General features: G+C 43.8%; 1 protein-coding gene across 1 annotated transcript in view; it reads left to right on the top strand.

The window, feature by feature from the left end:
• Positions 1 to 12,337, top strand: part of IQGAP1 (IQ motif containing GTPase activating protein 1) — a 158,377-nt gene that overhangs the window by 130,691 nt on the left and 15,349 nt on the right. Inside the window, exon 33 of the mRNA XM_005300627.5 lies at positions 8,644 to 8,731. Within this exon, the coding sequence (XP_005300684.1) occupies positions 8,644 to 8,731 (88 nt within the window). The remainder of the gene's footprint in view (positions 1 to 8,643; positions 8,732 to 12,337) is intronic.

The following is a 12,337-nucleotide window of genomic DNA, read 5'->3' as shown; positions in this document are numbered from 1 at the left end:
TGGTGCAGAGGTTTTCCACGTTCTCTCAAAATTCTAGTTAGTTAATTTTGTTCTCCCATCTATACATCTGTTAATTATGTTGTCATCGTCCTCCGCACATCAACTCTGCACCCTCACTCCCAAATCAATTTTGTGTCCCCTTTGACTTCATATCTGCCCCATAGTTACCTCAGTCTGCTCATCCAACCATATCTTTCCCTTCCCTTTGCCACCTCCTTCAGTAAACCTCTGATCCTTTTGCAGCACAGGTGGCTCTTCACTCACAACCCCTCCCAAACTGAGGGGGCATCTCCAGCAAGGATCCTCTTCTCTCCTTTCTAGGCCTGGTGTTATAGGGATAGAGAAGAGGAGGGAGGAACAGAGAGAAGCCAGTCCATTTGTAAAAGGGTGAGGGAGGGAGCAGAGCCACCCTGAAGCCAGAGAACTTTGCTTAGCAGTACCCCATGGGGCAACACTCTCACCCTCAGGCCACTTGTAGCTCCTCCCATGGCTATTTAAGGGCAGCGCCGCCATGACCCCCTCAGTTCCTTCTCACTGCCTGCAGTTGGAAGCGGAACATTCTGTTGTATTTTACCTCACACTCTTTTTGCTGTCCATGAGTTTTCTCCCCTTTTTTGGTATGTAGTTAGTTATTGCTGGTAGTACCCTTCTGATAGATTAGTTAGGAGTTGAATAGTAAGATATGCCTGGTGTGATGCCTTTGCCAGGTTTTAAGCACTGTCCTTCCTATCCCCATACTAGGTGCTTGTGCCTGGGAGAGGGGTATATTAAGACAAAGTATTCTATTTGTAAATCCTTTAAAAAGAGAATGTGCGTGGCTAGAGACTTATGCCTCAAGCAGCATCTTTATAGAGCAACCAATGAGTATGTATCAATGCTGGGATACTCCTCAGATCGCCTGGCCCTTAAAAAGGTTTTGGTGCCGCCACAAGCCGCTGGTGCACAGCCAGACTCTGACTTTCCTCCAAGAAGAAGAAGCGATCATTCTAGTTCATCTCCTTCACCAAGAGAGAGGTCTCAGAAGACTGACTGTAGTCACTCCAATTTTGCTCTCAAGTTGGTCTCAGTCCAGACTATTTAACTGATGTCTTCCATCTGAACTGGGGATTGGCACTGATGTATGCCATCTTCAAGTAGATGCTGCCATGTATTCCACTTAGGTGTGTGCAAGCCCAGCTCATCAGAGCCAGAGAATTTTGTCTAGCCGTACCTGTAGGAGGTGGTGCTCTTGGCCATAACCACGCCCCATGCTGTCTGAGACAGTGTCACCCTGACCCCTCTTGAGTTTCTTTTTACTGCCTGTGGCTGAAGTCAGAGCTGCGTGGTTCTTAACCTCACAACGCCTCATCCTTTAGCTAGTGTTCTAGTTGTATATAATTAGTTAGTACCCTTAGCATTAGTGTTAGTTAGTTAGTCTAGTTAAGTGTTTTCCCAGAGTTCAAACGTTGTCCGTCGTGTGGGTGAGCGATCCCAAATGACTCTCACACAAGGTGCTTGCTCTGCATAGGTAAGGCTCACTTCAAAGAGCGGTGTCCATATGTATATCATTCACAAAACAGATTCTAGTGGCTAGAGCCCTTTGCCTGAAGCAGCACCTTCTTGAGCAGGCCATGAGGCCTGTTTCAGCACTGAGGCTTGTGTTGGATTGGAGGTCGACCTCAATCAGTGGGACTGGCTTGCACGCTGGGACTGGTGCCTCTACAAAGAAGTGAAGAAGCTGCTCTCCATCAAGTGTGCCAAGGAAAAAGTCTCATAAGACCAATTGAGACATCTCCAGGTTTCATAGAGACTCTTTTCCTCATCCAGGAAGAAATGTATGGCTACTGTTGGCACACGGGATGGAGCAGGTCCTTCTGACCACTCCCCAGTACCGTGTAGGGGTGCAAGTGGCCCATACCATCAACTCTGATTCTGGCCCCGTGTCATCCATTGAGTCTGGTGCCGAAGAGGACAATGCTAGCACCACTGTTTCCACACTGGCGGCATATCAGGCAGCGGTGGACCTCCTCTGCCTTTCTGTCCTGAGCTCTCCCTTGGTTCAGGACTTCACCAGGGCTATGGCATCCATGGCCTTGCTGTCTGGATGGGCTGCTGAAGCTTTGGGTCCATCGGCACCACATCCCAGTGCTCCCTTGCCACAGAATAGAAGTGAGGCTGGTGCCAGCTCGGCACAAGAAACCGCCTCGGCACCAGGAAATTCCCCAGAACTGCTGCACTTCGCACTGCCGTTGTTACCATGGCTGCACTCTCTGCCCTCCACCTTGGCACTGTCAGTTGCTGTGGTACCACTGCTGAGTTTGGTACCAACACCAGTGACAACTGAGGCGTACTCTGGTTCGTTGTGGTGAACTGCCATTGTAAGTACACAGTCCTTCCCTTCAGTCTGTCTCCTTCCCCACCCCATCCCAGGGTTTTACCAACTATATGACAGTGTACCTCAGGAAGAAAGGAATCTATGTCTTCCCATATCTGCACAACTAGCTACTAAGGTCAGAAAAGTCAGGTCCAGAGAAGAAGTTCTTATCACATACACATTACACTGCTCACTCGGCCATCTGGGTCTCATCCTACACAACCTTGGTTATCAACATTGGTACCCCTCAGGAAATGGAGTTCACTGGGACCCTAATAGACTCAGACTCAGAGAGAGAGTTTTTCCTGATCTACTATTTTCAGATGATTCACCTCCTTTGTCTCTGCAGTCTCAATATTCCACAAAAGTTCGGATGTGCCTGAGGGTCTTGGGACACATCTCTGAATGCATGCAGGTTCAATTTGCCAGTTTGCGTCTTTGCCCTCTTCAAAAGTGGCTCAAGACACTTGACCATCTAATCCTTCACCGCTTAGAAAGGTTGATCGTGGCCTCCTTGCACTAGTGGACAGTTCAGGGGAATGTATGTCAGGGCATTCCCTTCATCTGGCCCTACCAACCAGGACTATTTTCACCGATGCCTCCCTGATGTGTTGGGGAGCACATTTGGGATTGCTGAAAGTTCAGGGTCTGTGGTCAGAGCAGGAAGCTCCATTGCAAGGTGCTGGAGCTTCACACCATCTACAATGCCTGTCACACTTTTCTAGACCTCATCAGGGGCTTAGCGGGTCACATACTTACCAACAATACCACCATGATGTATTATGTGAACAGGCAAGGAGGAGCACAATCCAGGGTGCTCTGTCAAAAGGCCATTATGCTATGGCAGTTGTGCATTGACGAGATCATCATTCCAATAGCCAGTCACTTGCCTGGAGTCCAGAATCATCTCATGGACCATCTCAGCAATAATTTTTCTCTGAGTCATGAGTGGTCTCTGAATCCCAGTGTTCTGCGAGTCATTTTCGCGACTTGGACCATCCCAATGATTGACCTGTTCACTACAAGGGACAATAGGAAATGCCATCTGTTCTGCAGGCTCCCTGACCGACACCTTCCACCTCAGCTGCCACTCAGCTTCCCTATACGCTTTCCCCCTTTCCTATACACTTTTTCTCCGATCCCAGTCATTCTGCAGGTTATGCTCAAGCTAAAAGCAGATTGGGCCAACCTCATCCTCATTGTGTCGGCATGGCCAATGCAGTGTTTGTTTACCAACCTTCTCGTGTTGTCAGTTCAGCATCCTATATCCCTTCCTCTTGATCCCAACCTGCTCACACAGAATCATGGTCACATTTTGCATCCTTTGCTTAGTTCCCTTCATCTTACTGCATGGCTGCTCTGTGGTTGAATGAGGAGGGAGAGAAATGTTTGGTGGCTGTTCAACAGGTCCTACTCAGTAGTAGAAAATTCTATACCAGAATGTCCTATTCAGCAAAATGTAAGCAGTTTTCTATGTTGACATTGGCCCATGGATTTCAGCCAATGCTGGCTTGTATCCAGGACATCCTGGAGTACTTGCTGCATCTTCACTCGTCGGGTCTTACGCTTAGTTCGTTGAAGGTGCATCTGGCAGCAGTCTCAGCTTTTCAACCACCCATTCGTGAAAGATTGGTATTTTCCAATGTCATGGTAGCAAGATTCTTTAAAGGAATTCTTCATCTCCATCCGTCCATGCGGGAAATGGTTCCTTTGTGGGACCTTAACGTGGTCTTAGCAGCTCTGATGGGACCTCTGTTAGAGCCTCGGGCATCTTGTCCCTTTCCTCTCATGTCAAAAAACTGCATTCCTAGTGGCGATAACATCTGCAAACAGAGTGCGAGTTGCAGGCTTTCATGGCAGAACCTCCTTAAACATGATTCTCCAAAGACAAAATGATGATGTGGCTTCACCCAAAATTTTTGTCTAACATGTTTTTTTCCCCTAAGCTGCTTTCATCCCTGGAGGCACAGCGCCCTCACTCATTAGATGTCAAATGATGTCTAGCCTTCTACTTGGACAGGACTAAACTTTTCTGTGCTTCATTCCTGCTCCTGGCAGTTTCCCAGTCTCAGTGAGCTCTGCTCTCTTCTTGGAGCAACCACCCTAGGACTGCTTCCCTGGCCCCTTAGTCGCAGGACCCACCACAGGAGGTAGCTGCATTCCAGTGTGGCTTTCCTTCCTCTGCAGCCTGTCTCAGTCCCTCTCAGCTATCCATTAGCAGCCCTTTATAGGTCCAAATGCAGCCCAACCCTCTTTAATTGGCTGGATTGGACTCACTACTCTGGTCCAGGGAAGCTGGGCTTAGTCTATCGAGAGGGACCAGCTACTCTGTGACAGGTAATAACACTGCTCTACAGCCAAAATGCTTCTGAAATAAATGTAGTCAAACTTTACTAATTCTGGGTCACTGAGAACGAAAATGATGCTTAAAATTGTTGATTGGCTCTAGTTTTCAAGATATGCTATTGGGTCAGTATATACGACCCTTGACTTGGGAATGGCGGAGGATAAGTGAGTTATAAAGGAAGGAATCTCAATTTAAACCAGAAATGACTAAAATACATCTTTGACTGGATCTATGAATAAATCTATGACTGGGTTTGGACAGTACTTGCTTTTAAGGCAAAACAATGAATGATGCAATCTGAAGCTGGTATTGCGTCATACATGATATGAATTGCATCATGTTATTCCTAGAAGTCATGGATGATGCAATCATAACGCAGCTTACATCACTCTGCTGAACAAATTGCCCTATATCAGCTCTAGAAATAATACAATTTCGTGCTCTCTTATTTGTCAGTGTTTGATTTTGCAAAGGGACACATTTCTGTTTAGCCAAAGTGAGCAGAGATGACTCGTACTTGTGTGAACAGTGCAGATAACTTCTGCTATGTTTGTGGTGAAGTGACTTTTGCATCACAAACGCGCGATATAACCACTATGGTTAAGAAAGCCTATCACCTTTATTTTGGCTGCAAAATTGGAGATCAGGACAAGAGGTGGGCCCCACACATATGCTGCAACACTTGTGCAACAAATCTTTGCCAGTGGTTGAACAGGAAAAGAAAATCTATGCCTTTTGCAGTGCCAATGATTTGGAGAGAGCCAACAGATCATACCAGCAGTTGTTACTTCTGCATGGTGCCTCCAGTTGGGAAAGGTGTGTCAAAGAAGAAAAAGTGGACTGTGCGTTATCCAAACATTCCATCAGCTGTACACCCAGTACCCCACGGAGAAGGACTGCCGGTTCCTGATGCACCAGAATCATTCTCACTTGAGTCAGACGAGGAAGAGGATGAAACTTCTGGTCCTGAACCATCAATGTCACAGGACCCACATTTTCTCCCATCCTCCTCCTCTGAACCACACCTCATAACACAAGGTGAACTGAATGACCTTGTCAGGGATTTGGAACTACCCAAGAGTAAGGCAGAGCTGTTGGGCTCCAGACTACAGCAGTGGAATCTCCTGGCAGGTGATGTTAGGGTTTCCATGTTCCGTGACCGTCAAAAGGATCTTGTCCCATTCTTCTTCATGGAAGGTGATCTTGTAGCCTGCAACAACATCGATGGTGTGATGGCAGCCCTCAACATCATTCACGATCCAGATGAGTGGAGACTGTTCATTGATTCATCGCAGACAAGTCTTAAAGCTGTTTTACTGCATAATGGCAATGTTTTGCCATCAATTCCAGTTGGTCATGCAGTCCATATGAAGGAAACCTATGACAACATGAAACAACTTTTGAGGTGCATAAACTATGACCAACCATCAGTGGCAGCTTTGTAGCGATTTGAAGGTCGTTGCTCTCTTGCTTGGTCTGCAGACTGGATACACAAAGTACTGCTGTTTTCTCTGCGAATGGGATAGTCGTGCAAGAGATTCCCACTACATCAAGAAAGATTGGCCACTCCAACAGTCATTGGAGCCTGGGAGGAAAAGTGTTCAGCATCCACCACTTGTTGAATCAAGGAAGATTTTGTTACCACCCTTACACATCAAGCTGGGTCTGATGAAGAACTTTGTCAAGGCCATTGACAAAACACAAGCAGCTTTCAAGTACCTCCGTGGAAAATTTTCAAGGTTAAGTGAAGCTAAGATAAAGGAAGGTGTCTTTGTTGGTCCTCAGATTCGTGAACTTCTTCGAGATGATGCATTTGACCATGCACTGCGTGGCAAGGAAAAGACAGCATGGAAAGCCTTCCAGTTAGTGGCAATAAATTTTCTCAGAAACAACAAGGCAGACAACTACAGGTTGTTGGTGGAAAACCTCCTCAAGGCATACAAAAGCCTTGGTTGCAACATGTCCCTAAAGATACATTTTTTGCACTCTCATCTAGATTTTTTTCCACCGAACTGCGGAACAGTGAGCAACGAGCACGGCGAGCGATTTCACCAGGACATTGCAACAATGGAGAAACGCTATCAGGGCAAATGGAGCCCATCAATGCTTGCAGACTATTGCTGGACAGGGACAAGAGATGCTCCATTTAATGAATACAAGAGACAAACCAAGAAGCGCCGAGTAGACACTGACTAGGCCTAAACTATGTACATAATAGTTTTTTGCCTTTTGTTTCATAATAAATTTTATTTATATAACCCTTTTGCTGATTTTTAAAGTGTTACATAAACAGGACAGGTGAAATATTATGTAAAGCAACCATAAACACATGAAAAGACCTAGGTTTACAATTTATGATTAAAACTCTATCTACACAATATACATAGTTATAAAATGTAAAAACTTAAATATCTTAGAAACAGTAGCCAATCAGTTGTTTTAATTGTCATATTTGAATTCAGCACATCAAAATACATAATAAATAGCATATTTTATCTCTGAAGCAGACAACTTCTCAAAAATTGTAGACCAGTGTAATAAAGTCAGACAGTTAGCTGAGATGTGTACCGTTTGCAAAAATATTACAGCAAATTCCAACATTCATCACACAGGTGCATTGGGACACAAATGCACCCTGCGACCAGTGTACTGTTACATCATCCCATTCACTTCTTCCACTTCTTCAAGGCTCATTGTTGAGCTTACTTTCCAAATTTTAGCCTAACTGGTGCATGTATCTTCCTCCAGCCCAGAGCTGTGCCCCAGTCCTCTGGCATAGATCTTTCCATTTCAGGATGGCACAGACCACCCCACAGTACCCAAAACACACCATCTCCATCTCCTGTAGGAGTTCCATCTTCATTCTTTCCTATCCAGAGTGCCTTCCAGGTACGAGTGGCCCTCTTCACAGGGTTCCATGGCCGGCCTTTTACATACTGCAGGACCAAGAGATGTATCTCTTTTCAGGATAAATTCTGCTTAGGGGACATTCTTTGGTTTTGGATGGTTGATTTGTTTGTTTCAGTGTGGTTTTTTGTGGCATTTGGGTAGAAGGAAGTGTCTGGGTATACCCCATGGGGAAAAGAGCAGTGGGATGCCATATGCAATCAGATGTTTAACATAACCAAAGTCCTCATTCCAGCAGGCTTAAGGACTCGCTCATTGAGGGCTACTGCTGTCTCTGTGGCCTATTTTAAGCCATATCCTCCTGCTGAGATTTGTAGAGCAGTCACTTGGCGTTCAGTCCACATATTCACCATATACTAGCATCCCACTCTGATGCTGGGTGTGTGGTGCTAGAATCTTTATTTAATTGAGAGTTCCTCAGCCCACCTTCCATGTGGACTGGACAGCTCATGAATCTCCCGAGAGTGGGAATGCACAGAGGCCTTTGAGAAAGAAAAGTTACCTAACAGTAACTGTGGTTGTTTGAGAGCTGACACTTTACTTTGTCACTGCCCACCCACCTGTCACTCTGCCTCAAAGTTCTCTACACAGCTTGGACTCTGCTGTCCAGGTGAAGGACCTGAGGCTGTTGTGGGGCTGCACTCCCTTATATACGGTGTGATGTACTGACTGTTCAGCACCATGGGGTTCAGGTGGGGAGGTGCTCATGCAGTCCCAACAATGCACCTTTCAAGATAGCTCTGCAAGCTCAAGGTGCGGGGGCACCACCCCCAGAGTGGGAATGCACAGAGGCAACTCTCAAACAACCATAGTTACTAGTAAGTAACTTTTCTTTCTTTGCATTTGGAGAAGTGAGGCATGAAGTATTGACAACATAAGGACTGTTGACTGGTTTGGATGTGGATCCAGTATGAATATGACTGGTCTAATATGAATCAGTGACAGTTTTGTTCTCATTTCAGAGCAGGAATAGGGTTTTTGTTTTTGTTTTGTTTTAATGTTGTTTTGTTTCCTACTCTCCTTGGTTTCTTTTCAGTACAAAGCGCTTGATTGTAGATGTAATCCGCTTCCAGCCGGGGGAGACACTGACTGAGATCCTGGAAACTCCAGCCACCCATGAGCAGGTATGAAAAGTAGTTTGGCTCCACTCCTTAGGATACTTGATTCTTTTAAATCTAGATATATGTTGCTGCAGGTACATATGAAAGCCTAAATTCTGGGATTGTAATATATGTGGCAATTTAGGTGTGGCATATTGATGTTTCAGACCTGTGTATGTAAAATAGTGTATGTAAAATATCTCTATAAATGGAGATTCCCTATGTCCTAATGGTGTCAAGTATCAGGGGGTAGCCGTGTTAGTCTGTATCTACAAAAACAACAAGGAGTCTGGTGGCACCTTAAAGACTAACAGATTTATTTGGGCATAAGCTTTCGTGAGTAAAAACCTCACTTCTTCGGATGCATCCGAAGAAGTGAGGTTTTTACTCACGAAAGCTTATGCCCAAATAAATCTGTTAGTCTTTAAGGTGCCACCAGACTCCTTGTTGTTTATGTCCTAATAAGGAGGAGAGGATGGAAAATGATAAAATACAGGGAGGATCTGATGAGAAACAGTCAAATGAAAAAAAGTCCCATTCAATTACATCATGCAATAGGGGACAGCCAAAAAATGACAAGTTTTTAAAATGCTTATATACCAATGCAAGAAGTCTAAATGATAAGATGGGTGAACTAGAATACCTAGTATTAAATGAGGATATTGTTATAATAGGCATCACAGAAACCTGGTGGAATGAGGATAATCAATGGGACACAGTAATACCAGGTACAAAATATATCAGAAGGACAGAACAGGTCGTGCTGGTGGGGAAGTGGCACTATATGTGAAAGAAAGCATAGCATCAAATGAAGTAAAAATCTTAAATGAACTAAATTGTACTATAGAATCTCTATGGTTAGTAATTCCATGCTTGAAAAATAAGAATATAGCAGTAGGGCTATATTACATACCACCTGACTAGGATGGTGTTCGTGACTCTGAAATGCTCCGGGAGATTAGAGAGGCTATTAAAATAAAAAACTCAATAATAATAATAATTAATAACAGGGCATTTCAACTGGGTACATATCACCTCAGGAAGGGATGCTGAGATAAAGTTTCTTGACACCTTAAATGACTGCTTCTTGGAGCAGCTGGTCCTGGAACCCACAAGAGGAGAGGCAATTCTTGATTTAGTCCTAAGTGGAGCACAGGATCAGGTCCAAAAGGTGAATATAGCTGGACTACTTGGTAATAGTGACCATAATATAATTAAATTTAACATCCCTGTGGCGAGGAAATTTCCACAGTGGCCCAACACTGTAGCATTTAATTTCAGAAAGGGGAACTACACAAAAATGAGGAGGTTAGTGAAACAGAAATTAAAAAGTACAGTACCAAAAGTAAAATCCCTGCAAGCTGCGTGGAAACTTTTTAAAGACACCATAACAGAGGCTCAACTTAAATGTATACCCCAATTTAAAAAATATAGTAAGAGAACCAAAAAAGAGCCACCGTGGTTAAACAACAAAGTAAAAGAAGCAGTGAGAGGCAAAAAGGCATCCTTTAAAAAGTGGAAGATAAATCCTAATGAGGAAAATAGAAAAGAGCATAAACTCTGGGAAACTAAGTGTAAAAATATAATTAGACCAAAAAAGAATTTGAAGAACAGCTAGCCAAAGACTCCAAAAGTAATAGCAAAAGTTTTTTTAAATACATCAGAAGCAGAAAGCCTGCTAAACAACCAGTGGGGCCACTGGACGATGGAGATACTAAAGGAGCACTCAAAGACGATAAGGCCATTGTGGAGAAACTAAATTAATTCTTTGCATCGGTCTTCACTGTTGAGGATGTGAGGGAGATTCCCAAACCTGAGCCATTCTTTCTGGGTGACAGATCTGAGGAACTGTCCCAAATTGAGGTGTCATTAGAGGAGGTTTTGGAACAAATTGATAAACTGAACAGTAATAAGTCTCCAGGACCTGATGGTATTCACCCAACAATTATGAAGGAACTCAAATGTGAAATTGCAGGACTAACATCTGTCATCTGTAACCTATCATTTAAATCAGCTTCTGTACCAAATGACTGGAGGATAGCTAATGTGATGCCAATTTTTTAAAAGGGCTCCAGAGGTGACCCTGGCAACTACAGGCCAGTAAGCCTCACTTCAGTACCGGGCAAATTGGTTGAAACTATCGTAAAAAACAAAATTGTCAGACACATAGATGAACATAAATTGTTGGGAAATATTCAACATGGCCCTTGTAAAGGGAAATCATGCCTCACCAATCTACTAGAATTCTTTGAGGGGGTCAACAAGTATGTGGACCAAGGGGATCCAGTGGATATAGTGCACTTAGATTTTCAGAAAGCCTTTTACAAGGTCCCTCACCAAAAGCTCTTAAGCAAAATAAGCAGTCATGGGATAAGAGAGAAGGTTATCTCATGGATTAGTAACTGGTTAAAAGATAGGAAACAAAGGGTAGGAATAAATGGTCAGTTTTCAGAATGGAGAGAGGTAAATAGTGGTGTCCCCCAGGGATCTGTACTGGGCCCAGTCCTATTTAATATATTCATAAACAATCTGGAAAAAGGGGTAAACAGTGAGGTGGCAAAATTTGCAGGTGATACAAAACTACTCAAGATAGTTAAGTCCCAGGCAGACTGCAAAGAGCTACAAAAGGATCTCACAAAACTGGGCAACAAAATGGCAGATGAAATTTAATGTTGATAAATGCAAAGTAATGCACATTGGAAAACATAATCCTAACTATACATATACAATGGTGGGGTCTAAATTAGCTGTTACCACTCAAGAAAGAGATCTTGGAGTCATTGTGAATAGTTCTCTGAAATCGTCCACTCAATGTGCAGCGGCAGTCAAAAAAAGTGAACAGAATGTTGGGAATCATCAAGAAAGGGATAGATAATATGACAGAAAATATCATATTGCCTCTATATAAATCCATGGTACACCCACACCTTGAATACTGCGTGCAGATGTGGTCACCCCATCTCAAAAAAGATATATTGGAATTGGAAAAGGTTCAGAAAAAGGCAACAAAATGATTAGGGGTAAAGAACGGCTTCCGTATGAGGAGAGATTAATAAGACTGGGACTTTTCAGCTTGGAAAAGAGGCGACTAAGGAGGGATATGATAAAGGTCTATAAAATCATGAGTGGTATAGAGAAAGTAAATAAGGAAGTGTTATTTACTCCTTCTCATAATACAAGAACAATGGGCCACCAAATGAAATGAATAGGTAGCAGGTTTAAAACAAACACAAGAAAGTATTTTTTCATGCAACGCACTGTCAACCTCTGGAACTCCTTGCCAGAGGGTGTTGTGAAGGCCAATACTATAGCGGGGTTCAAAAGGGAGCTAGATAGATTCATGGAAGATAGGTCCATCAATGGCTATTAGCCAGGATGAGCAGGAATGATGTCCCTAGCCTCTGTTTGCCAGAAGCTGGGATTGGGTGACAGGGCATGGATCACTTGATGATAATCTGTCTGTTCATTCCTTTTGGGGCACCTGCCATTGGCCACTGTCAGAGGACAGGATACTGGGCTTGATGGACCTTTGGTCTGATCCAGTATGGCCGTTCTTATGGATATATGGTGTATTTGATTTTTACTCTTGGGGTGATTGGATTGTTGGAAGCCATATATATAGGGGGATGA

The sequence above is a fragment of the Chrysemys picta genome, chromosome 10 (assembly GCF_011386835.1).
Source record: "Chrysemys picta bellii isolate R12L10 chromosome 10, ASM1138683v2, whole genome shotgun sequence".
Classification (NCBI taxonomy): domain Eukaryota; kingdom Metazoa; phylum Chordata; order Testudines; family Emydidae; genus Chrysemys; species Chrysemys picta.
This window is presented reverse-complemented; position numbering and strand designations above follow the sequence as displayed.